Source organism: Neofelis nebulosa, chromosome 5 (genome assembly GCF_028018385.1).
Source record: "Neofelis nebulosa isolate mNeoNeb1 chromosome 5, mNeoNeb1.pri, whole genome shotgun sequence".
NCBI classification, from domain to species: Eukaryota; Metazoa; Chordata; class Mammalia; order Carnivora; family Felidae; genus Neofelis; species Neofelis nebulosa.
The window spans coordinates 79697453-79725413 of record NC_080786.1 but is presented as its reverse complement, the minus strand read 5'-3'; the positions used below and the strand labels follow the sequence as shown (position 1 = coordinate 79725413).

The following is a 27961-nucleotide window of genomic DNA, read 5'->3' as shown; positions in this document are numbered from 1 at the left end:
CTGCTTCAGATTCTGTGTCCCTCTCTCTCTCTGACCCTGCCCTGCTTGTACTCTGTCTCTCTCTCTCAAAAATAAACAATTAAAAATGCATATATATATATATATATATATATATATATATACACATTATTTTTTAAATGTCAACCATAAAAATATCACACAGTATTAGTACATATATTATATATATATATATTAATAAATACACATACACATATCAGTATTTTATTTAAAAAGAATGGTGCCATAAGTGAGTCCAACAAGCTATGCTAATGATTGTAATGGCAGTTCTTGGTACATGCATGTTTGTTTAGGAAAAGGAATTCTCTTAAAGAAATTTGCCATTCTCCATCTGCATTCAATGGCATCACGTTCAGTTTTGGGTTCTGACAGAAGCGTCTTTCTAGGATAGGCTGGATAAAAATAATTCAAGATGGTAGAAGGTATAAACCTCCAGTTACAAGATACATCAAGTCCTAGGGATATGACATACAGCATGGTGACTATAGTTAATAATACTGTATTGGATTTTTGACACTCACTAAGAGATTAAATCTTAAAAGTTCTCATCACAAGAAAAAAAATAGCATAACTACACATGGTGATGGATGTTATCTGAATTTACTGTGGTCATCAGTAAATATCAAACTATTATGTTGCATACCTAAAACTAACAATGGCTATATGCCAATTATAACTCACAATCTTGTTTTTTTTTTTTTTTTGTTAATGTTTATTTTTGAGAGAGAGAAAGAGACAGCATGAGCGAGGGAGGGGTAGAGAGAGAGGGAGACAGAATCTGAAGCAGGCCCCAGGCTCTGAGCTGTCAGCACAGAGCCTGATATGGGGCTCAAACCCACAAACCGTGAGATCATGACCTGAACCAAAGTCGGACGCTCAACTGACTGAGCCACCCAGGCACCCCTAGAACTCAGTTTTTTTTTAATGTTTTTAAAGTTTTAGAAACACTGCAATGGAAATGTCCAGCTTGAAGGAGGGCAGGAGGGGGAGATGAAGGATAGATCTCTATCTTAGAGGCGTGAAAGGATTCGTATCAGCAAAGGGACTGCAAGCTTTAAGGGCAGAGCTGGAACCAAAAGTAGATCGGAGGGGCAGCAGTTTCCACATAAATATGGGAAAATACCTTTTTAATCTAAAGGTAACACAGGTAACACTATAAATAAAATCTGTTCTCACCTCCACTGTATATTCAAGCCAGAGCAAACTTAAGACATAGTAAGAGGACATATCTGCACCAGGGCGATTGCTACTAAGTTTACATCCCTCCAGGGAGCTTCAGAGTTGTTATTCTAGTTTTGCTGTTGTTGTTTGGATATAGAACCCTCGTATCTCTTACTAAATTTGTGAGTAGGTATTTTAAGCCTTACTCCCTCTGCAAAAGGGAACTACTCCCACTGTATTGTCTCAAGTATTATTAAAATTTTTTTTAACGTTTATTTATTCTTGAGACAGAGAGAGACAGAGCATGAACGGGGGAGGGGCAGAGAGAGAGGGAGACACAGAATTGGAAGCAGGCTCCAGGCTCTCAGCCATCAGCTGAGAGCCCGACGCAGGGCTCGAACTCACGGACCGCGAGATCGTGACCTAAGCTGAAGTCGGCCGCCTAACCGACTGAGCCACCCAGGCGCCCCTCAAGTATCATTACATGTAAAACTGTCAGTTTTAGGAGACTCAATCTGAAACAAGCCACCTTCATAAATTTTGTAACTATTATTTACTCGATAGATATTCACTGAATGCTTCTTCTGTGCCTCAACCATGGTAGGCATTGTGAATTTAATGGTGACCAGCAGAGTCCCTGCTCGCAAAGCCAAACAGTCTAGGTGACAAGGTAGCTCTTGACGTTACCTCACCAGACTAAGTACCTATTTGGTTTGTCTGTTTGCTCTTCCCCGTTCCTTTCCCAGAGATTTGTAACTCAAAAGCGATGAAGGGAGAGGGCCCATTTAATGAGGACTGGGTCACAATCAGAGAGATGCGACCAGATTGTACAGCTGGTTTTCTATTGTTGTTGTTGTTTTTCTTGAAGAACAGGTGTTGACAGCTTTAAGCACTAGCTAAACTCTGCAGAGATTATAAACTTAGAAGACTAAGAGATATGCCCACATTTTTTAAAGGCAGCTTTCAAGTCAAAATTAAGGCAAACTTTCCATAAAATCAGAGCTGTCCAAAGACAGAACAAGGAGTTTCAGTTTCCTCCATTAGAAATATCCAAGAAAACTTGTAGGGACACCTTGGGAAAGATGATTTATCAGGTGTTCAGTATCAGGTGAGAGACTGGTCCACCTCAGTAGTTCTTAAAACCAGAGAAGTGTTCCCCAAAAATGGTGCCAATTCTAGACCAATTACTTCAGAATATCTGAGAATAAGACCCTAGTCTTGGTATTTTTTGGAGGTCCCCGGTGATCGTTAAGTGTAGTGAGGGTGGAAAACCATGGAGAGACATTTATTAAAATGCCTGCAGTACTGCACTGGCTGTATTCTAGGAAGCCTGCAGACTTTAAGCCGTACAGCAAAAAGGAAGGGACACTGGCATACCCTTTTCCACATCAGCAAGGTCATCAAGGAGAAAGGCGAACAGGCTAGTGTTCTAGCTTGTAATAAATGAGTCCAAGTTCTAAGATGTGCTCACGAGGGAGAAAGGCCAGAACTATCAATAATATATTGGATACAGACAAAGAAAAGAAGATACGCATATTTTGACATTCCAGAGACCATTAAGGCTCTGCATGGACTAGGTGTACTGAGTAAGATATGCATTTTATGTTGTCAGGGGGTACTTGTTTTTCTTTCGTTCATGCATTCATTTATTCATTTGTTCATTCGTTCATTTTTTTGGTTTTAACCAGAAAATTCCCTAGTTACATTCTTACCTCTTCCAAAGCCGTATTAAAGTGAATTAGATGTTTGCAAAATTCACTGGGACTTGGGGAAGACTGGCAGGAGAGACCACGCAGCAAAATTCTTGTATCAAGGGAAAAGCTGTGGCTTTCGGTATCGAACAAAGTTCTACCAAAGGCATGAGAGTAGAAATCAGGTATATAAAATAAGCCGAGAGCCCCCAATGAATGTCTATGATTTCCAGGTACCATAATATGCTAACACTAGAAAACAGCCTATTTTTAGTACTTGAGGTTGTTTTTGAAAATCACCAATCTTTTGAACCTTGTTTTTCTTTCTTTTTTTTTTTTTTTTTTCCTACTACAGCTTTTCTGTGCCTTCAAAGTTACTGAGGATCATTGACCAAGATTCTCCATAGCAAAAGGGAACAGTGGTAATAAGGTTGTCAGAACCTGGGAAAGAAAAGTCCACCTCTACCCTTCAGTGACCTAGAGGAAGAGAAAGGTAAACGCATCGGTCAAGGCCAGAGCGAAAGCTGGCATTAGCCCCAAGAGAAAAATGCAGAAGTTCTGATTCTCAGCCCTTATTGCAAACCACCAGCCATTCTCACTTCCCCTGCCAACAGAGCTGACTTTTGTCAGTGAGGGAAGAACTAAGTTTCACAAACAATTAGCACAATAAGAAATAAGGGTGGGGTACTAAGGGACCATAACCATGGTGACTGCTTTGTGACTCTAAGATCACTGACAGGCTTTAAAAAGAAATGGATTTGTTCCTTCAACATTGTATTAGATCGCTTTATAATGAAATCAAGTTGGTGACTGTCGGTGGTACTGGTATCGTTGAACCTTCTGTTCAGGAGCACAAAAAGCATCAGAGAATAAAGAGAGAGGCAAAGTTGACCTGACCAGTTAGCTTTCAAAATATAAAAGCTGCCATAAGAGCCACCGCAAATTAGCCAGGGCAGAAAAGCAAAAGGGGGTTTTCTACAGCCATTAATTGCCATATTACCATTATTATCATTATATAATACAGTACCATATGGAGAGCATTAAATAGTGTACTTTCAAACGAGACTCAGGCCAACTAGGTTAAGCAATGGCCTCCTTGAATCAAAACCTATTGCCCCTTGAGGCCCGCAGAGCTGCCTTGATTAAACACAGCGGCAGGCTCCAGTTGAAGGGATGATTCTTCTTTTTTGAAGGGAGGTGGAATAGAGTAATTGCCAGATGTTTGCAATTTTAGCTATAAAAAGATGGCTGCTTTCCATTCCTGAGTATGTTGAATCTTTTTTTTTTTTTCTTTCTACCCAAGCTATTGTGGTTCACTAAAATAGGCCACTGCACTGATGAATCATCATTCAAAACTGCAATAATGGAAGCAGAACAAATATGACATTTTAAATTCACATAGAAGAGAAATAAGTAAAACTGTATGGGTAATAGTTCTATGCTAAGCAACAGAAAACATGTTGGAGTATAAAGGACCTGATTTGGGTTCAGACGAGTTATTCTTGAATCTCCTCTTGACTGTTCTCTACCTGTAAGACCAGGTCAAAGCAATCTCATCATGGAGACTTGATCTCCTCAAATACCAAATGGTGTCACTATCCCCGCCCAGCCTCGCTCTCAGAAGAAAGAACTTACGCCTCGCCTTGGATGGGCACTGTCCAGAGAAGGTGTGCAAATATATACGAAAGTATATCAAAACCATATATCGTGATATAATTGCACATACAGTGTACATTATTTTGTATGTGCATTATATTTTCTGATAAATATTAGAAACCCTCTCCCAATGCCACCACAAAATACTCAGTTCTCTGTTCAAACAATGCCTTCTAAATCTGGTGAGATGAAAATGAAAATCTGGCTTTTACTTAAACAAAAGCAATATAACTGGATTGAGAGACTGGTGACCTCTTAGACAAGGGATGTTATCTTTCTTAATGAGTGAGCTAAGCATCTCCTTGAGGGTCTGATGACATACGGACACTTTCTGTGAAAAGAGACATACACATGGACCAAGTTTAAACACAATTTCAGGGCACTGGCTAAATCCCAAATATGAATCCTAGGGATGAGCGGGATGCGAGATAAAATTCCTAATTAATTTTTTTCTCAGAAAATATAATTAATAACATCTTTAGAATCTCTCTGCCTCATTGGATAAGTTGGAAAATAAAAGATTTTAAAAATTAATAAAAATCACCAGTTTATATTGTTTGTTCTATATAACTTTCATTTACATTATTATCTGTAATGATAGTTCAATAATAAAAATGCTACTTCTTAAAGAGACAATAAATATGAATCTTTTTTTTTTCATGGCATAGTTCAAGTAAAGTCTCTGAGAAACATGTTCTACAATTTTAAAATAGTATATATCAACACATCACAATTCTAGCAGGTCAAACTAAGACATTCAATCCTAAAAACATCACCATAGAACAAAAAAGAATAAACTAAGGCTATTTTCAAAAACAATCCGCGAGAGTTACATTTGGACAATAATAATTTAAAAATCTATGGTTGTAAAAACTATGGATTATGATTCCCAGAGCTAATACCCACATTTTAATTTTAATAATAACAGCAACAGTAACAACAGCAGCTTCCACTGACTTAGCGATTATTTTGTGCCATACTATGTCAATGTATTCACTGGATTTTGAAAACAACTCTTTGAGATATATTTTTAAGATATATATATATATATATATATATATATATATATATATATATAATTTTTTGACATATATATTTATTTAAAGTAAGAACAAATTGAGACAGCTTAAGCAGCTACTTAACCTAATTAGCCCAAGTTCCCAGAGAATTAGGGGTAAAATCAAAACTTAAACCAAGATCTATCCGATGCTGGAGTCTCCGTGCTTAACCACTGCCTGCCATGAGTCTTCCCTCTTTTAGCCTTCCAGTCCTGTCCTGCTCCCAAGTAAACTCTTTTTTCTGAGTCCTCTGAGAAAATAATCATAGAGCCACTTCGCAGAATTTAAAGCTTTATATTGCTAGTTAACTGGTCATTTTCATATGTCAAGTTTCTAATGAAAATATAAACCGCTTAAGGATTAGGATGTGTTTTTACTTGCTTCCTATCTCTTATAGAGCCCTATTAAATTAAAATGTCACGAGGCATATCTGAATTGTCCCCACTAGAGGAACTGAAATAAATGCAGAGGGTGAGGTATGAAAAAGTAAAATCCATCTACCAGGGACTACATTTAATGGGCATATGTGACACTTCAAGGTCACCTCAAATGGCAATATTTCTAGAGACATATCATGTACCTTGGCCATTTCTTTCCTGGTAAATAATTTTTATAAAGCAAGTACCTGATAAAATCCATATCGTGATTACATATATGAACAGATCACTAACAAAAACAGCAAACTTACATGTCATTGAAATTTCATTTTAATGCCAATAAAACTACCAATGATATCTAACAAGTTTAAGCAAGATGGCATAATTCACGCAACCTAACAGAGATTTCAAATAGTTATTGAAGAGCTTTCTGAAATAATGTCTTCTTGACATTACTTTGGCTTTTTTTTTTTTTACTTCTGTACATTATCCTGTACACGCCAATGCACACGTGATTCTAATGGATTTTTGCACGTTATTTGGATGACTTCAATTTTCAAACAGCTCTAAATGGTAATGATTGGGGAAAATAACAGCGATAAGATTTTCTTCTTTTAAGATAAAATACTAATAGCATTAAAACCAGATGCAGTGTAGTGCTAAGAAAAAGTCTACACATGGAGTTAGGAGACAGGGATTCAAATCCCAGCTTTGCCCTGTGCTGGTTGTTTCACTTTATATTATATTCTCTGCAGATTGAGAGTGATGATACCTATCTTTTACAGTGTAGCCAAAGATTAACAGTAAAGCAGAGTGGATTTTAGATGAAATAGGATAATAAATCTACTAAAAAAGTTTTTCACATCCTTATGACAATGTTCTGCCAGAGAACTCGTTTTAGTGGTAGTAATAATTGTTGATTATTACACAATTGTTATTCTATATTACCAATATTTTACTTAAGGGGAAGTACCAAAATCTGGTCAAATGTGGCTTCTACATTTATAAGCCTTACTGTGGGTCCTCTGAATCTTAGATTTTTCATTTGTCCTTAGGAACTATAATAATGTAGGAACCATAATGTTACAGGATATTGTGCCAACTGGACTAGATATTATGTGGGAAAGGCATTTGAAATCTACTCATATCCACGCACACACACACACACACACACACACACACACACACATATTTTTAAAGCTGCAAATTGTAATGAATATTTTACAATAAAGTGCTTCTTTCATTGCTTCCTGTGCAGCAGACCATCTGTTCTGTTTGAGATCAGCAACATACAAAGCAATGTAAAGAATGGATGGGAAGAGAGAATACTGGTGGTCAAAGTGCTAGGAAGCCTGAAGTGCCACATCTCAGAGACCTATACTCTTCTCTCCCTAGTGCTGTGCTCAGCCTTCCAGACTCTGGCAACAGTAAATTTAAGAAAGGATGATAAAAATATAATACCATGATTTTTTTTTTCTTACAGTTCCTAGGGTCAATCATTGTTCCAGGGTATGGTTTCTTTATATGGTATATTTGCCCAAAGGCTCAGGTGTCAGATTTATTTTTATAATATCCATAATGAATCCATTTATAGATGATTTACATAGGCCTGTCGTGACCCAAAATCGGCTGAGATTTCAAGCATCCCTTCCTGAAGTAACACAATAGCAAGTGCTCTATAATGCACAAGCTTGGGCATCGCTGAGTATTCTAGAAGAATCTTTTTTTTTTTTTTTTTAATCTCCTTTCTTCTGTTTTTGGATCCCAATTAAAATTCCTTGAGACAACATATGCAAAAAACTATGTTATGATGATAAAAGCACAGAAGGAAAACCATAGCAAGGTGAAGAATGATTTGAGTCTCTGAACCTCTACATTGTTCACATGATAAAAGATACTTAAGACTTCAAAAGCCACTGCCATTAACTAAGGAGAGTTTGTGTACTCCCAAGACCTGCAGAAGATTCAAAAGGTATTAAAACACTGGCCCCTGGAGTTATTGAAACAAATGAATGGCTCCCAAACTTCAATTGAGTCTCAATCAGAATTATATGGGGAGTTTTGCTTTGTTTTGTTTTGTTTTGTTTGTTTTGTTTTGTCTTCATGCAGATTCCTGGGGCCCATGCCTTGAGATTTTAAATCTGTGGTACTGACATGAGCCCCAGGGCTTGTGTGTTTTCTTTTCTTTAAAAAAAATGTTCCCCAAGTCTTTCTGATGACTGGCCAGCTTTGACCATTGTTTAAACCATATATTATAACAGTAATCATGAAAGTGTGGTAAGAGAATTCGATACGCATGCAAGATGGCACTTGAGAAGGAGAAGAAACCATTTTTAAATACATCCATCCATACATATAAACTCATAGAAAGTTGTAAAAATTGTTTAGACTCTCAGTTTTTTCCAGTGGTAACATCTGATAATGGTAGAATACAACATCAAAACCAGGAAACTGACATTGTTGCATTACTGTTAGCTAGCCCTGACTCAGTTCCCGCCATTTTTTGACCCACATGCATTTGTGCGTGTATATAATTCTATTCTAGTTCATCCCATGCATAGATCCGTGCAACTACCTCCACAACCAAGATCCAGAACTGCTCCACCATCACAGAAAGACTCCCTGTTGCTTTTTCTTGGTATGAACACCCACTCCTGCCCCACTCCATCCTTCATTTCTGTTCCCTAGCAACCACTAATGTGTTCTCCATCTCTGGAGTTTTGTCATCTCAAGAATGTCTTATAAATGGAATCATACCGTATATGTAACCTTCTGAGACTAACTTTTTCTTTTTTCATTAAGCATAAAGCCGTTGAGGTCAATCCAGGTTATTGCATATTATCAATAGTGCAATCCTTTGTATTGATGAACTGTATTAATGCATTGTTTGGAGATACTGGACTTTGTTGAAATATTTACCTATATGAAGGACATGTGGACATTGCCTTTATAGTATTTAGTCATCATGAAAAAAGTTGCTATGAACATTCATGTACAGGTTTCTGTGTGAACATAACTTTTCATGTCTCCGAATTGAATTCCCAGGAGTGCAACTGCTAAATCATATGCTTAGGACATGTTTGGGAAAGACGCTGCCAAAGTTTTACAGAGTCGTTACACAATGTTACACATTCTTACCAGCGACATATGAGTGATCCAGTGTCTCCTCATCCCTACAGCATATGATTTTTTTCTTAATTTCAGCCATTCTAATAGATGTATGGTAATATTTTATTGTATTTCTATATTTACTTTTATTTTCAAAAAAGAAAGTAAGCTTTGTTTAGATTTAAAATATGAAGTGACGATATTACTATGTATTTACATAATTTAAAAATAAACTAGGGGGCACCTGAGTGGCTCAGTTGGTTAAGCATATGACTCTTGATTTCAGTTCAGGTCATGATCTCACGGTCATGTGACTGAATCCTGCCTCGGGCTCTGTGCTGACAGCTTGGAGCCTGCTTGGGATTCTCTCTTTTCTCTCTCTCTCTCTCTCTCTCTCTCTCTCTCTCTCTGCCCCTTCCCCGCTCATGCACACACACTCAGTCTTTCTCTCTCTCAAAATAAATAAAAATAAATAAGATTCAAGAGCACCTCACCACACAACACCGCATTATTCACCACTTCCAAAGCCAGACAAAAAGCATGAGGGATCTAGTACCTTATTAAGGAATCTATTTCCATAGTTCATTATGCTGACAGGTTACAAAATAAGAGATTTTGTTAACAATACATGAATGGACTTCTCTTTGTTCTAAAACATCTACTTGACTCTGTCCACGTAAATTAATTCTATCACCAGAGCTCCTAAACAAGTCACCCAAAACGCATCAGTGACACAAAACTGTGGCAACCGTGGAAGGAATCCAGAGGATCAGAGCTCAGCTTCGCCACTTACTGTTCTGTTATATTGAACAAGCCACCTAACCTCTGCGCCTCTAATATTGGAGTAATAACCCCTGCCTGCAGTCAACAATTTTGTTTGTTATTTACAGCACTCCTAGGGCAAAGGCCCTACACCTTCTAGAAATGTATTAGTGAAATAATGATCCTCATCTCAGAAACGAAAGGGTTGCATTAGATAATTTTTAAGATTTATCCAGGCTCTAGAATTTCACAGTTGAGGCACTGTGATTCCTATCATTGCTATTTGAAGTTGATCATCTATATCAGTATAGGGGCACCTGGGTGGCTCAGTCAGTTAAGCGTCTGACTTCGGCTCAGGCCATGATCTCACAGTTCATGAGTTTGAGCTCCACGTAGGGCTCCCTGCTGACAGCTCAGAGCCTGAAGCCTCCTTCAGATTCTGTGTCTCCCTCTCTCTCTGCCTCTCCTCCGCTCATGCTCTCTCGAAAATAAATAAAGATTAAAAAATTTTATAAAAAAAAATCTTTACCAATATAACTTTATTACTAATAATTCTAGCTATACCACTACACATGTATTAGTCATATTATACTACTAGGATTATAATTTAGAATAATTATTATAGCATGTATTAAGATTCTGAAGTGCATTTATTAAATAAATACTATTTTTTCAATGTTAGTTATTAAGATTAAAAACAATGTTATTTTTATTATAGCAAGAAGTGTGTTCCATGAGGGCAGGGATTAATCTCTGTCTTGCTCACTGCCATTCCTTCAGCCCCCAGAAGACAGCCTAACACAAAATCTGTTTTAAGTAAATGATTGTTGAATAAGTACACCATGGTAATTCCTTAGAGTTGTAAGATATTTTATGGTTTATAAAACATTTTCATCCTCTGTTATATTTGATGCTCAAAACAATCTTGTAAGATAATATCACCAGCTAATTTTATATATTAAGGAAATGTGGAATAGAAAACATCACCAAGGTCAAGTAGTGAAACTGGGGCTTGAATGTAAATGCCCTGCCCCCCAAATCAGCATGAATCTTGGCTCTTTCAAGTGTCAGTAAGGCCTGTGAATATTTGGCAAAATCTAATGTCACCCAAAGAAATTACAAATCCTTTTCTCTTCAGGAAGATGTGAGGTGAAGATCAAATTAATATACAATTATTATCTGACCCTTTAATGAATGAACAGCTGTCCTTTCCTCCCCACATACCCCGCCGAGGCTCTGAAAATGAAAACTCATGTACAGCACTCCACAGTCATAGACGAGGCTCAACACGCTTACCTTGAACCAGAAACGGGGCATGCCAGTCAAGCCCGAGTCTCATTAGAGTTCCTGATGTTTCAGTGACTTTGTGACTGTCCTCATGACAGCCCATGCATAATTATAACAAACGTCTAAGAAGCTGCAATTGCTCTTGTATGATTGCTGGCAACTTAACAGGACTGTCAGGACTACAGAAGTAAGATGTTTCACGTTTGTACCTGCAAAGTCACAGGCCAGATTCACCTCTGGTGGCAGGGGACAGAAACTATAGGACTCCAGAGACAAGATAGCACACTGTGAGTCTAAATACTTAGATATGACTGTTCAGAATTCACAGTCAGTTCCCCTACACTTTCTGCCACCTACTATTCTAAGTTTTTACAAACAAACAAAAAAAAGTTTACTAACCATAAGAAGAGAAGCAGCACCAAATTGGCTTATAGGTTAAACACAAAAATGGTAGAGAAAACCCATGCTACATTATTTCTTTAAATATATTGTCATCGGTGGCCATCTGTTTCCCTCACATTTTCACTTCTGTTGAGAAAACAAATATGTCCAGCCTAACCAGTTTACATCACTTCGAATCACTAGTGGCTAGTTCACTACCAAGTATCAATAACCCATGACTTCCCAATTCCTACGAACCAAGCCTGTCTTGCCTTTTCCAATCTGAGACAATCAAGATACAGTGGAATGAGCACATTTGGGAAACCTGGGCTCTGGCTCCAGTTCAGCGCAAAACTCTTGGATAACCTTGGGAAGCCAGTTCCCTTCCCTCTTAGACTGAGTTTTCATATCTGGCAAATGGAAGGACTGGATTACAAGAACTTCAAACTCTTTTCTACTCCTGCTATTCAAAGATGTTGTGATTAATGCATGAAGAATGGCTTTGTCAAGAAACCAGAAATGAAGGAAGACTGGCTGCCATCTCCATCATGGGGAATTCAGTTGTGATGGCAATTTATTCCAGCTACTCCCATCTACTCCAGATTAGCAAATCACCTAAAAACTATTCCCCCTTCATGAAATGGATTAATAACCTCACGGGAGCACAAAGCATGGAGAGATCTAGCAACAAGTTTTCAGGTTTAGGACCCTCATTGACTAGAATTCATTTCAACCACTCTGATCAGACCTTTCAAGTCTAGGTGAAGCAAGGTAGGCAAAGCTTGAAAGCAGAGGTCTTATCTATATTATACAGAAGTAAATCAGGTAATACAGGTGGAAATAGTTTGTGAAAAGAACAACCACTTTGAAATTAACGCCAAGAAGAATCATGTAATAAAAAAATCATGGAGTTAAAGTGGATGAAGCTGCCTAACCCAATCTCCAATAAATAGAACCCCTTAACATCAGAAAGAGCCCTAGATATGAAAAGTAAAGGTTAGCTCTATTATTTTACTAGCTACATGATTATTAAATAAGTTATTTCACTTCTGGTAGTTTAGCACTCAGCAAAATGGCAAGAACATCTGCTCTACCTAACTCAGAGAACTACAGCAAGAATCACCTTTGAAGAATTAAATGACAAAGAATACGGAAGTGTAGGGTAAACTATAAAGGACTGTACAAATGCAAAGGGATTCTACTGAAAGTGTTACCTTGAATTTGCACCCTAGGGATTTAATTTTTCAAAATTCTTACATAAAAAATGCTCTTTAAAGGAACTATATAGAGATTGGAGAACGTAAATTTCAGACCACAACACAACCCCAAATTTACAAACTTGGAAACATTACCAATTATTCTCTATGATAAGCTATTGTAATGATCACATTTCATTCAGCCAAAGTATTAAAAGAGAAAAAGAGATTGTGTGTGTGTGTGTGTGTGTGTGTGTGTGCGTGCGTTTGTTTTCCAATTCCCAGAGTTGCAATTACAGGAAAATTTCAGAACCATCTCAAGAAAATAACATATTAGTAAAGTGGGAAAGCTCAATTACTTTGGTATCTACCAAAAACAGAAAAAGAAAGATCAATACCCTGTTCTGCCATCATAGTCTAAGGCTTTGTGTCCTTGGTTTTGTTTATTTATTTTGCAAATTTGGAGCAGACAGAAGATCCAGATTACAGTATAAAGATAATCACTGGCTACTACTTTCAAGACCAGAAAAAAAAAATGCATTATCTTGTTCTCATCAGTCTAAAATAGAAGATGATGAGACAAAATCATACATGCATAGCAACATTCCACAAAAAATGATGTGGACATTTAACAGGATAAACTTTGTAAGAAGGCAAAACTTAATAAAAAAAAATATGAAGGCTACTGTACCAAACATGAAAAGGCATTTGGAAACGCAGGGTCACTCAAAGAGGACAGAAGGAACACAAGTTGTTAAAAAAAGATCAGTGGAAAGTTTGAGAACAATGAGCAAAATATGAGGATCTGAAGGCCTAAAGAGCTACTAACTGGGAAAAACAATACCCCACTTTTAAGTGTGCCAAAGCTCTTTAGAGAAAGGTCATTAGCAGAATTCATTATAAACAAATTATGAGAGTTGGGGCACCTGGCTGGCTCAGTCGATGGAGCACACGACTTTTGATCTTGGGGTCATGGACCTGAACCCTACAGCGGGTGCCGGGATGACTTAAATAAATAATATTTTTTTAAAGAAAATCATGACATACGGGATCACAGAAATATAAGCTGATGTGGAAAACATGTGGGTACTTGGCCATTCTCAGCCCGAGTTTAAAAATGAGAAAGCAAACCCCAGAGATTGCAGACATAAAACTAAGGTGGGGAAATGGAACGGAAAACTTCCAGGTGGCAGTGGCTCAACAACTCCTGGACTAAAAGGCTCAAGGAATGGGTATAGGAGGGTAAAAGTAATTCAAACAGGTGGGTCGGGCTCTAGAACTGGCATGCCTGATGGGTAGCTATGAAGCCGGGATCTGAAGAAGCAGGATCTGCCTGAAGAAGCAGGTTTATATTGCTGTGGCCTAACCACCACCCCAAACATTACAGAGCCCCTACTATGAGGCAGGGGTGCCGCTGGTGCCATTGGGAGCAAAGGCATGAGTCACGCAGTCCCTGTCTCCAAAAGCTTCAAGTACACTGAAGGAGACAGGCTCATTTACAAGTAAGTCTGTTGGAAGGCTTGTGATAAGAATTGTGATAAGAATTCTACGAGATGGATAAAGAGGTTATGGTGGAGTGAGAAAGAGTCCTCTCCAGAATATAGTTAAGAGGTCCTGGATAAGTCTAGACTCAGACAGAGGGGACCTGAGCTCAGCCCTGAGCAGGCCACACATCTCTGAGCAAACAACTTATACCCCCTGCCCTGCATTTCCCACATTCACACCAGTAAAGGGCCAACCGTATGCTTTCTATTAATTCTAACTTTGTCTTTGCAGTTAAGCTTCTTAGAGGTCAGGCTCTGAATTAAGCTATGAATGAAAAGCCTTTATGGGCTACAAATTGAGGGAGAGTATGTACCAAAGGGAGAAAATAGGTGAGCTGAAACAAGACCCCGGCATCTTCAATTCACCCTGTAGGTAAAAACTGTCTTGGGGCACCTGGGTGGCTCAGTCGGTTAAGCGGCCGACTTCGGCCCAGGTCATGATCTCACGGTCCGTGAGTTCGAGCCCCACGTCGGGCTCTGTGTTGACAGCTCAGAGCCTGGAGCCTGTTTCAGATTCTGTGTCTCCCTCTCTCTGACCCTCCCCCATTTATGCTTTGTCTCTCTCTGTCTCAAAAATAAACATTAAAAAAAAATTAGAAAAAAAAAAACAAAACAAAACTGTCTTACCTACTATCTGGAGGTTTCACTAATGTTACAGAGCATTCTAAATGAACAAAAACAAAAACCAAAAAAAAAAAAAAAAGGAAAATGGATATAAACTTTAAAAATGTATAAAAATTTAGACAAAAAAATAACATAAATTATAAAAATGTTTGCAGTCACAGAGAATGCACTAACATTTCAATTAAATAGAAAGTAAAGCAAATCTCACACTTCCAACAAATATCATGTCATAATACAGAGCAGATGACGAGATGCAGCTTCATTTAAAAACAAAGTCTGAATATCCATGAACCTTTCCCATATTTATCTTTAAAATGTATATATGCAAGGGAAATTTCTTCTTTCACGTATTCAAAAAAGGTTATATTAAAAAAAAAAAAAGAGAGAGAGAGAGAGAGCGAGATTGGCAGCAGTGCAAGAAAGAATCAAGACTTCAGAAATTAAATGAGACTGAGTTGCTTGAAATGAGGATGCCATATTCCAAACTGTTTACTGCAAGAAAAGAATTACTGAGCCGAGTACTCACCCATCCAGCCATCCGCCATCCATCCAAATATATACACACATAAGAACATACAGACATACATTTGACCATACACAATCATTCCTACTAAAAACACAGTAGCATAATAGGAGCCAAGAGGAACATAAGGACGAGGGAGAAACCATGTCTTGTTGCTTAAATGGGGAAACAAAGCTTACATTCTTACAAGGAAGTATCACCATCACATGGGGCCCGAGAGCCACCTATGCCAAGAAGAGAAGGGCAAAGCAAGTTTAGCACCTGGGGAAGGACAAAGGCCGCGCTTCAGACACTGAACAGCCACAAAACTACCTCGCCTCTCCATATTCCCATTTCCGGTTTTCCATGTGAGGAAAAACTCTTTCCTCACAGGGTAACACGAGAAAGCCATAAAACGATCACAGAGAAGCGCAGCATCTCGCACAGCCTACATGCTGAATGGGGGCAGAGCAAAAGCAGGAGGAATAACAGAAAGAAAAAAAAAAGCAGAAAGGTGAGGCTCATAGAACCAGAGGTACACGGAAACATCCCACTCGCAGGGATGGGAGTGGTTTCCTCTGATCTAGGCCATGTCTGGTCATTTTGGAGAAGGTGATACAAGTAGGATTTTGACCGGGGACAAAAGAGGTGGGGGTGGTATGTTGAGAAAGAACACATGGTCCTGAGCTGCCGTGTTCTGGAGAGGATGCCAGCGTCCCCAGAGCACTAGACAGACAGAGAACGAACCTCGCAGACTACAGCAAAGGGAGTGGGGCATCTCAAGTGCACAGAGTCACCCAAGGGGCCAACCCACTGCCACACATAGCATTGGGCGTGGAGGGATCTGAAGGGAGACCACTACCTGCTTCCCTCCTCCCTCTCACATATGCCATGTATTGGCCTACTTAATATGGGACCTGCCCTCCTCCCCTGCCCCTCAGGTGTGTGTCAGTTATCATACTTACCAAGGCTTCCTCACAAGTTTGCCTCCTACTCCAGGAGGGAGTCTATCTTAGTCCTTTCATGTGAGAGAGAAGTCTATTTCAGTTCTCCCCCAAAATGAGGGGACAAAACAATAGTCCCCCAGTAAGCAAACAGGGGAAATGCAGAGAAAGCAAATAAGGAAGCCAACATATGGCCCCTCCTGTCCTGATGAGGAGGGATTCTCTTCCAAATTCCAGCCCTGAGTCCTGCAACCACTAAAAAGAACAAAGACAACCAGTTCCACTAAGTCTGGGAGCAGACATGGAGCCTCCTTCGAAGCCTGTAAAACTCAGGCACTGCCATAGAGATTACTAGAACACCAAGAGCGTCACATACTGTTTTTCCAGGGTAGCATTCTGATGGTCTTATTGTTGCTCCTCCCAGAACAAAAAATCCATGGCCACAGCCCAGGAGTGCATGCTGATGCCTGACCTTCCTACCACCTGCCTGAGCGTCCAGCCATCTCACACAAGCTGGATATCTGGACTAGGCTTCTGACTCCAGAAGTCATTAAACTCTATTTACAATACCAACAGACTAATGAAGTGTTTGTTGGGGACAGGTAGAGGACTAGGAAGCAAAGAGAAAGGCTGCACCATACGACAGGGCGTGACACAGTCTTACGGAAACTTGCTGAAAGAAACACACTCCCGTCACCCAAGAAGCAGTAAGAAACATCATGGAGAGGTTATGTAAGGTCATTTTTCTAAGTGGTGGTGGGATGAGGGAGAAAACAGAGATAGGGGTACTGAATCTCCTTTCAGGTCTCCTCTCTCTCAGCTCCCAGAAATGGAACGTTCTTCTGCTTGTCAGTTATAAGTCATTGTTTCATGGGTTTGGATGAGCTGCTGACATTGACTGGTAAAAATATGGAAACTCTTCCACCAAAGAGTACAGCACCCTGCACTGTCTGAGAGGTTCAGTGTGTGACTGTGCATGGACCTATGCATCTGAGATGCTGAGCTCGTGTGGATCATCAAACTCTACCTGATCAAAACTGAATGGACTGCTATTACAACCTCTAGAACTAGGTTTCATTCACATTTGCCTATGACCTTCTACAAATGCAGATCTCACAGAGCTCTCTGGACAACTTTATCCTAAGTAGTCTAGGGGAGGAAAGATAGCCAACGAAGGTTAAACAATTCCAGTGAGGTACCTTCATATGGGTTTCCAATCAGACCACTGCCTGGCACCATATGGGGCCACTTGTCCCATGTCAAGAGGGAGGGGCAGCTGGGTAGCAGACACATCTCTACATGAGATGAGGTGAAAGGATAACACGGTAGAAGGGCGCTGGGGTACGAATGAAGAGACCAAGGTTCTAGTTTTGGCTCTAGACCAAACTCACTGTATAACCACAGCCAGATAACCCCTAAGAGGTCTCACTCTCTATGTCCCTAAAAGAAAGGTTCGCTTTGATAGTTTCTAGATGCTTTTTAACCTTTGACAGTCTATTAACTACAATAAGCACAGCGAATTCTTGAGCTAACCTTTTTCTGACACAACACTGGACAGATGAGTCACTCTTATCGTACTGAACTCTCCCACTTTGGGCACCCAACTCTAAAATCCCCCCCACTTACCTTCACCTCCAGGTTTGTATGGGTTGTACTTGGGCTTTGGAGCAACTACTGGAGCAAACTTCTTGGGTGGTTGTTGTGTGGACACTGAAATGCTGGGAGTCCCAAAGGAATGGGTGGTCTCCATCCGTGCAGGCACATGGCCAAGAGGCTCACCAGTACTTTTGGGTGGCAGCCAAGACGGATGAGACATTGTCGGAATCTGAAACTAAAAAGAAATAAACACAGTTGGTTGGTTTCCAGAAGCACAAAAATGGAAGCAACCCACCTCTCGCTTCATCATAATTTCATCTTAATCCATACTTGAAATCTTTTTTTTTTTTTTAATTTTTTTCAACGTTTTTTATTTATTTTTGGGACAGAGAGAGACAGAGCATGAACGGGGGAGGGGCAGAGAGAGAGGGAGACACAGAATCGGAAACAGGCTCCAGGCTCCGAGCCATCGGCCCAGAGCCTGACGCGGGGCTCGAACTCACGGACCGCGAGATCGTGACCTGGCTGAAGTCGGACGCTTAACCGACTGCGCCACCCAGGCGCCCCCATACTTGAAATCTTGACAAAGCTCTCTGAGAAGGAAGAAAGAGAAAAGGTAAACGGGGGGACCGGGAAGAGGAGGAAGGGAAGGAACAGGAAAAACTGACCATGGGAGGAGAAAATAGAAACTCCCTCACCAATCTTGAATACTTCTTCTGACAGTTACCTCTTTAGCACTAACACTCTTCAGGAAATGGATATGATAAGAAATGTTCCCTAACCCAAAGGAGAATCTGATACCAAACAAGGTTGCAAAAAGGCTCCAACTTTATCAATAACCTATGAAAATGATTACCAACCAATGACATGGTGATAAGTTACCTAAATGAAGTGATATTACCTAAGTGAGATAAAAAAGAAAGAAAAGTGTTTCTGGGATGCAGAAAAAGGTAAGATTATTCTTGTTGGGAGCAAAATGAAGACCTCACTGATGAGGTGCCCCTCAGACTGGGCCCTGAACTGACAGAGGCCAGTCTGAACCGTGTCAGCAAAGTGGCACAGGCAGAAAGGTACACAGCACTTATGCTTGGTGTGACCGGAGGGGGAATAAGGAAAAGCAGCGAGCAAACAACTAAAACATGGGATGCAACCAATGCCCAGACAGCTTTGCACCCTAGCCCGGGGAGCCTGAATGTATTAGGTCAGCATTAAGGAGGCACCCAAAGTTTATTCTTGAAACAGGGGCATAACCAGGGCATGTCCGGATACTTTCAAGTGATCCCTCTTAGAGGAACCGTCCTGCTCCCCACCAAGGGGGCACTTGCAAATCGGGGGGAGGGGGACTTTGTTGGCCACAATGCCTGGACCGTACCGGCGCTTAGTAGCGAGACACAAGGGATATTCAACACCTGTAATGAACAGGTCAGCCCCACGTGACCAAGCATCAGGAGCTGTGCTGAGCCAGTATCATAGGGAAGATTTATGAACAACTTAGCTGGTGGCGGGGAGGGGAGGGACAGCCCAGCCAATGTACTGTTCTGATGGGATTACAATACACTGTGTGAGGAAAGAAAAAGGATGTCTTGCCTGTCAGGGTAAGCCAGTCACCCCTCCAGGGAGCCTGCAGGCTGGGGCTGAGCTTCCCGGACATCTTGCTGAAGAGGAGGGCTCTCCAAGCCTGATTGCAACAGCTCTCCAGCACAGGGAGGCCCGGAAGCCACCCTGCGCCGACTCGCAGCCCCACATCCACCCAGTAATTTATTAATTGAACTGAATTAATTGAGAGGGCTCCATGATTACCTCCAGATGTCTGTAAAAACAAAGAACACTGGAAACACAGAGAAAAATAAAGGCCTCCGTCCATGGCATGGCATCGGAGATGGGGTGACAGTGATAGGAAGGGCGCAGTGTTGGCCAGGTAGTATCAGAAGGAATGGCATGACCTCGAACATCGCTCCCCCCCCCCGCCCCGCCTACCCTGACCCTGCATCAGGGCCACAGGTACCTCAACTGTCTCAGAGTTAAGATCAAGCCCTGCCCCCACTAACTCTCAGAGTTTTAGGACAACCAATGAGATAACAACATTAGAGTGTCTTATATACTATAAAGTGCTATGCAAAGTGAGAGAAAGAAAATGCTTGCAGTGGTTTTCTCCGTTTTTAGAAGGGGATGACGGGAATCATTGAGGAAGCCTCTAAACTAGGAATCAGGAGGCTTCTGTTGCTGAAGCCAGTGGTGACCCTGACTTTTCAGTCTGGTTGTAGGGAGCTTCTTTTCCTCTCCCTCCCTTGTACCTTGTGCACAGGCTATGTACAGACACTTATTAAACTGTGAGTCCCTTGAAAGGGCCACGACCAGGGTGCCTGGGTGGCTCAGTAGATTGAGTGTCACCCTCTTGATTTCAGCTCAGGTCATGATTCCAGGGTCGTGGGATCGAGCCTGGCATCTGACTCCACGCTGAGCATGGAGAATCTGCTTAAGAGTCTTTCTCTCACTCCCTCTACCCCAGCATCCCCACTTTGCTCTCTCTCCCTCTCTTTCTCTCAAATAAAAATAAATAAAATATTAAAAAAGAAAAGGGCAATGACCATATTTTACACATTTCTAAAACCACCATTAAGGCCAAGCACAAAACCAATATGGAAACCATGAGTCTGGGTTATTCATTGTTCTGAAGCCTGGCAGCAAACTAACAATCATATGAGAAGATTTCTCTCAGGATTGAAGAATACTAATCTCGGTTTTGTGTATGTACTTTTTTTAATTGAGTCTCAGTCTCCTACTGAAAGGGGATGAAAGTGTCTGTTCTGCTTTCAACATGACTAAAGTGAGCACAGGTCAGGACCAAGTAGGATAAACTAAAGCTTGAAAAACTCTCGTGCCCTATGCACATTTGTAGTATGCATTTTAGCTGTACGTTAACATTATCCTCGCAACTTTTCTATAAGCCTAAAGTCATTCCAAAATAGGAACTTTAAAAAATGGGTTACTATAGGATGCAGTGATTTCTACAGCAAAGAGGCACATTTCCAGATCAATCCCACATTGCCAATTGACTGTAGAATCCTGGCTTTTTCAGATCTGCCGTAGATAGAAAAGAACAGGCAACTTCTGGGAAAGTGTAAGAAATGCGAACTTCAGCATCAAGATGCAAGTAATTGACTCCACCATCTTAACAGTCATCCCCAGTACCTCACGGTACCCTGGTATTGCCCTCCTCACAGACACAGCTCCAGCCCCACCCCGCAAGAGTGCCAGGGCCTGGCCATCTATCTGTTCGCGGATGACCTCTATGGCATCTCCTCATACCATTCTTCCATATGTCAACAGGGGTCCAGTGACACCATTCAGAGCATTTGTAACGAATATCAAATGCTGTGCCCACCATCTACACTGCCATTTTCCTCCCGTCACTTTATACCAACCTTCACTTTCTACCAAGCCCTATTTTTCTTTTCTTTTTTTTTTTTTTTCATCTTGACCCAACACAAATGTGTCTGATGCTGTGAACATTTTCCGAACTCCACCTTCCCAACAAAAGAGTAGCTTAATTTGGGTCTTCTAGTACTTGTATCATACTTACAACAATCCACAGGGACTGACCCAGCGAGCGGGAAGCTTCTGAGTAGTCTCACTAGATGACCGCAATGCTGGCTCGAAAGTCTTTAAGCAAGCCATGTTACAGATAAGTGTGTGAATGAATGAATGTTGATCTGTTTGTTTACTCATCCCTCTTTAGAATCTCTGTATCTTCCTTCTTAGCCTCCAGTGATAGAGTCGACTCTTTTCTCTCCCTTAATTTAGCAATGGAATTAATCATTTTGATCGATTTCCAGATATTGAACCATGTCTGCATTCCTAGGGAAAAAAGCCTACTCACAGTTGTACTATTTGATATATTGATGAATTAAATACGCTATTTTGTATAGAAATTTTTTACCGATAATCGGAAGATTATCCTGTAGTATTTTTTTCTCTACTTGTTTTACTTCTCGTTATTCGGTTTTAACATGAGGGTTCTACATCCTTTTCTACCGTGTGGATTTGTTTCCTACTGAGGAGATTAGAATTATCTGATCTTTAAAAGTTTATCAGAACTTAGTGTAAAGTCATTTGGATGTGATTCTTTAATAATAGATCTGAATCATATTTCCAGTAACTTCTATGATAGCTGCAGCAGTTTTATGCTTCTTTGGAGGTTATTTTCATGTTCTGCTGGAAAATCATCCATTTCCGCTAGTTTTATCTCCCTCCCTTTTGATGCAGCTACCTCTCAATTAAAAATGCTGTCTCCTCTATCATGCATCATTTAGATCCCGAGCATCACTTCCTACTAGTCCTTAAGGACATGATTCACGTTTTCTCTCAACCAGTTCAAGTTAACTTCCACAGCACTTAGAATACTGTGCTCTTCACACATCTCTGCCTCTCTGCTGGCCTGTATCCCACACTAAACTCTTGAATCCTTGAGAGCAGAAGTAATTATCTTCCTTGAGTCCCAGGACCTAATGCATGATAGACACTCAGTAAAAACGTCTGTTAATTTAATGAATGAATAACTGTATTTGCCTGGCACTCGAGCTCCAGATGAATCATATTCTCGTCCTGTACTCAAGAAGCTTAAAGCCTACCTGCAAAAGAGACATTTACATATGTGAAAAGAGACAGCAATACACAGTGTACAAAAAGAACCGGGGTGTGTGACAAGAGCTAGCATAGGCAAGGGTGGGCCTTGACAGGGACTTTGAAAGCTGGGTGGCTCTGAAAGATAAATGGACCAACAAAGATAATGCCTGGAAATACTATAAGCTCAAGGAAGAAGCAAGGTCTTCCCATGGGACAGGGAAACAGGCGGGTTGTACTAAAATGAGGGACTCAAGGAGAATATTTGGGGAAAAGGTTTGGAAGATATAAACTGAGCTTGCCTTTTAAAAGTTTTATACAGAGAAATGAGAAGCTAGAACTTTTATCTTTGAACAGTAATCTAACAAGAGTACCCACTCTAAGTAAGAGTAAAGTTCTATGTTCCAGATGGATCCATGGAAGGTGACAAACACAACAACACAGACATGGAGTCCCCGTGTCCCCAGTTCCAGTCTCAGCTTCGCCAGTGTGACCTTTAACAAGAGAGGATACTCATTTGCAAAACGAATGTCTGTAAAGTCCCAGTCAGCTCTAATATTCTATAGGGCTTTCCTTCTCCGAAACCTGAATTACAGCCCTGTATTTTGATAAATAGGTTTGAGGAAATCTCACAACTTTAGTGAACAGATGAAGTAGAACATGTCAGTTGGGGTTTCTCAGCTTCTCCAAGAAAGACCAACATAAACACAAAGATAAGCAGTGTTGAGAGCTGGTTTTGCTGGACCAAAACTCACTCTGCTCTTACTTCCTCTGGTTCTAGGTCAGTTTCACTGTAAGCTTACAATCATTGCGAAAGCAAGAAGTGAAAGGGAAGATCTCCAGAGAGGCTGTGAAAATACACAAACACCATCACAGGAGAGGCAAACAAGAGAAATGGCCCTCATCTAAGCAAAATGCCTACTGCTGCAGGGAGGCAGAGAGCTGGGCTCCCTGGTCTTTCTGAACTAGCGTCACATGCAAAGCAATTAAGAAGAACCTAAGAAGTTTCACTTAATTACTCTCTCCATTGCCCTTGGTCCTCTCCTCCTAGCTGTTCATTGGGTACAAAAAAGCCATGGACTGACAATAAACAGCCAGTGTTTATTGCAGAATTACTATATGCTAAGCAATTTTCTAACAATCACATAATTCTCTTGACTATTATATGACGTAAGATTATCATTCTCCGTATTCAGCAGATCAAGACTGTAAGAGTTAGAAAACGTGCTCAAAAAGATACATACACTAACCAACAGCAAAACTGAAGCTTGGACCTAGGTCTTCAACCCCAAATCCATGGTCTTCATCATGGTATCACCTTCTTCTTTGAAGGAAAGAAAAAAAACCCCACAAACCAGAGGAAGTTACACTTAGAAACAGTCAATTGTGCTCTTATCTCCATTCCTAGCTCCTGGACACTACTTGCCATAATGTCTTCTCTATTCTATTCCATCAAACAATAACCATCATGAGCCACAGGCTCACACACTGATGAAGCCAGTAGTCTGACTAAACTACTCAAAGCACCACAGAACACAAACAGCCACAAAAGACCATATGATGCCTAAAATCCTTCCTCTGCACATGAGAAAACTTAGGACTATAGGTAAAGTGAGATTTAATACTTAAAAAAAAAAAAAAAGAGCTACTGAGCCTCTCTAAAGACACCATGTGAACGACATGTCATCGTCAGCCACAAAAATAGAACTAACTAGTGTTTGCTCAAGTTTTCCTCTTTCCTGAAATCAATACCGTACAGTTCTGTGAACATTTACATGGGTCACTAAAATTTAAAAACAACCAACGAATCATTGCAGAGTACCATCTAACAACTAAGCTCTAGAAGCTTAATGTAATAGTTTTCAGAACTGTCTATACCCTAGACTCATCCGGGGATCTTTACATATATATTCTGATCGAAGGGCCGAAAATAATTGACTTAGAGCGTTTGCATTAATCTTTAAATCATGTTGCGTTAGTCCCTAAATCTCCTTTGGCAATTAACCCAAAGCCTGGCTCGTGGTCAGTGTTTGCTAATAAACGAATGATACTGAGGGATGAGACAAGTACTAACACATTATGTTAGTGGTAGAAAACTTGAGAGACTGGGATGCTAAGTGACTGAAATATCAGAAGTAGCTGATGCCAGCCTAAGTTCAGGATTCATGTCCCTTCACATTTTCTTTATTTAAACGAGCATTAGAGATTTAAATAATACCTTGCCTTTAACTTTGGAGGGGTTTGGCCATCTTTCCCCTTTATCTAAAGGTCAATACTTTCCTACAATTTCAAACTGCTTTCTTTTTTTTTTTTTTAACGTTTATTTATTTTTGAGACAGAGAGAGACAGAGCATGAACAGGGGAGGGGCAGAGGGAGAGGGAGACACAGAATCCGAAACAGGCTCCAGGCTCCAGGCTCCAGGCTCCAGGCTCCGAGCTGTCAGCAGAGAGCCCGATGCGGGGCTCGAACTCACAGACCGTGAGATCATGACCTGAGCCGAAGTCGGATGCTCAACCGACCAAGCCACCCAGGCGCCCCTCAAACTGCTTTCTTAACAATCTACTAAAATGATACACTGTGCTTCTCTCTCGGGGCTACAGCTAATCATCCTGTCTCCATCTCGGTGTTCAGCTGGAGGATACCTGATCCTCTGAATTAGACCCAGTTTTCAGGCTGAGCTCTGCCATGAACTCACACAGCAGCCTTCCCTCTGTGAGATGGCAGTGTCCGCCTCTGAAAACGAGGTGACTGGATTCGATGAAGACTAACGACAACCCTATTCACAGACTCTTCTGATTCCATGGAAGATCCTGACTGTAGGAGATCCTGACTGTAGAACAGGCCCCCAACAAGCAAAATCATGGAAATTCCAGATCATCTGTAATTCTCCTCTGAGCTCATCAGTAAGAAAGCACAGCCCTCTATTTTTCTTCTTCTTCTTCTTCTTCTTCTTCTTCTTCTTCTTCTTCTTCTTCTTCTTCTTCTTCTTCTTCTTGTTTGGTCACCCGTTTCCCTGACTCTTCAATCCTCCCCATGGCGGGAGGGAATCTTAGATTGATCTCAGAGACTACCGAGGTATCAATCAAGATTTATTATGCACAAGTAAATAAGTACTTTAGGCAAACCTTTCCCAAGTTGTGTAGGTAAGTCCCTACCAGTGTAATTACGAAGCAGATCTACCGTGGCATGTGACGGAAGCGTGGGAAGACAACGCTAAAGAATACGGCAGGCTGAAAATTACACAAATTGTTAGCTGAACAGCAAATGTGATCACTCTTCCTCTGAAGCGTCAGGTCAGAGGAGAGCTGGAAGGGCAAAGCGGGATCTGCCATGGGCTGAAAATGTCAATGTATTCACTCAACTTCTCTCTACAGGCAACTCTGGCCCAGCACTGGCTAAGCGCCCCATTCTCTGCATGGACAGCTGGCATTACTTGGAAGGGGTGACTACAGAATAACTCTGCAGAAATGCCAAACCTTTATATAGGCTATCGGAGACACAATTGGAAATACTGGAAAAAGCTCTGGACTTAAATACAGAGGACTCGGATGTAATTTCTAGCTCAGCCACTAATCAACTCGATGGTGACTTTAGTCCCTTGACCTCCTTGAACCGCAGTGTCTCTCCCTATCTATTAAACAAAAGATGCCTGCTGCCATTGCTTCCACTGCTCATGTCCCCCTACAAGTCTGCAAATTGAGTGAACTCAGGTTTCTTACACCCCTGTCTTAACTCCTGAGTCCCACTGACCAGGGAGTATAAAGTGAAAGAAGACAGGATAGGAATCCACACAGAAAATACCAACCTGCCTTGCACAGGGTTAGTATGAATACAAATTAATGCTAAAGGCACAATCCTCATTAGTGGCAACACCACTGGTGACGGGAAACGCACCACTGCATTGCAGATCCCAGGTAAATGGAGAAGCAGCAGGGGGAGAAGCATCAGTCCAGACAAGTAAGCACTGGTTTCTGATAAAGAGGCGAAGTAGAACAGAGATCAATGTCCACACTGAGCTTTCATTTCAGATTCAGAATGTCGCACAAAAAGGGAACCATCAACTCTGACAGGGAAACAATAGTACTGGAAGAGCAGGACACTCAGGAGAAGGTAAAAAGCAGAATGGGACCAAAGCAATTACTAACTCTCATCAGTCGAAAACAGACTTGGGTGGCAACAGCCGGGACACTGGCCAAGAAGTCATAGAGTGACAAATTGTAGGGACTCATTTGTTCTTCTAATTTGAAAATCCAAAGCCCAAGATTTAGAGAAGCTGAAGTAACTCTTCCAAGGTAACACAGCAGGTAATCACCATCAGGGATGGATTCAAACCCAGGTGTTTTGCTCCCCAAAAGCGTTTGAAGTAGCAAAGTTTCAATAAACAAGCCTGTAAGTCTATTGATTATTGGATGAGAACTGGAAAAGGGGGGCAAAGGCACGGAAATGGACACAAGAGTAAAGAATCTCTCCTCCAAGAGTCAGTATCCATGCTGTGGAACATCAGCACAGAGGTCATGTGACCCCCAACCTTGTGCTCTAGGTCACATTCCATAGCAATGGTTCCGCTGGGCTAAGTGACCAAGAAAATTTTTACCCTCCCTGGACCATGAGTTCTCCAGCTCTACAATAGTTAGCATTAAGAAGACGATCTCCAAAATCCCCTCTCATGACAACATTTTATGTTCCTAAGGAGGTTTCTTCTTTTTTTTTTTAATTTTTTTAATGTTTATTTATTATTGAGAGACAGAGAAACAGAGCAGGAGTACAGGAGGGGTGGAGAGAGGGAGAGACACAGGATCTAAAGCAGGCTCCAGGCTGTGAGCTGTCAGCACAGAGCCTGATGCAGGGCCCAAACTCACAAACCGCGAGATCATGACCTGAGCCGAAGTCGGACACTTAAGTGACTGAGCCACCCAGGCGCCCCAACGGAGAAGGTTTGTTCTAAGACTCTGATTCTAACAACAGGTAGTTTTCTGTCCAAGGCTAAGAGAAAGGGGCAAAAAATACCTACAGCCTCTGCACTCAGAAAATCTACTAAATGTGGAAATCTGAATTTACAAGGATGAGATTCTGAGTGCCTGGTTCATACAGGTTTTAAAATCCTACTTTACATCTCGCCCCACCACGAGGATGAAACACAAGAGTGTGGAAAAGCCACCAATACAATCACTAATGAGGCCTAGAGATCTCTCTGGTAGCACCTGAAGCCTTCTCATTCCAAACCCACCACGACAGGAGTAGGTACTCAAGTTAATTGCTGTTCACTTGTCTGTGTTCCCGACAGCCTGCTCCAACTTGTTTGAAAACATGTAAACACTATGTTTTAGTGTTTACCAGTCTGTCATGCCCATTAGACAGGTCATAGAATTTTATTAGCAGTTTGAGGGATGTTTTAACTGATTTCGATTTTTTAATATTTTGTTTGGACTTTC

The 27961-nt window shown here is 40.9% G+C and overlaps 1 protein-coding gene across 6 annotated transcripts in view; it reads right to left on the bottom strand.

Moving 5' to 3' along the window:
• LPP (LIM domain containing preferred translocation partner in lipoma) overlaps nt 1-27961 on the bottom strand; it is a 682444-nt gene that overhangs the window by 433145 nt on the left and 221338 nt on the right. For all 6 annotated transcript variants that reach the window (XM_058732400.1, XM_058732405.1, XM_058732402.1 and 3 more), the window contains one exon: nt 17936-18140. In XM_058732400.1, coding sequence (XP_058588383.1) covers nt 17936-18125 — 190 coding nt within the window. In that variant the 5' untranslated portion in view covers nt 18126-18140. Of the gene's footprint in view, nt 1-17935; nt 18141-27961 lie in introns of those variants that run through there.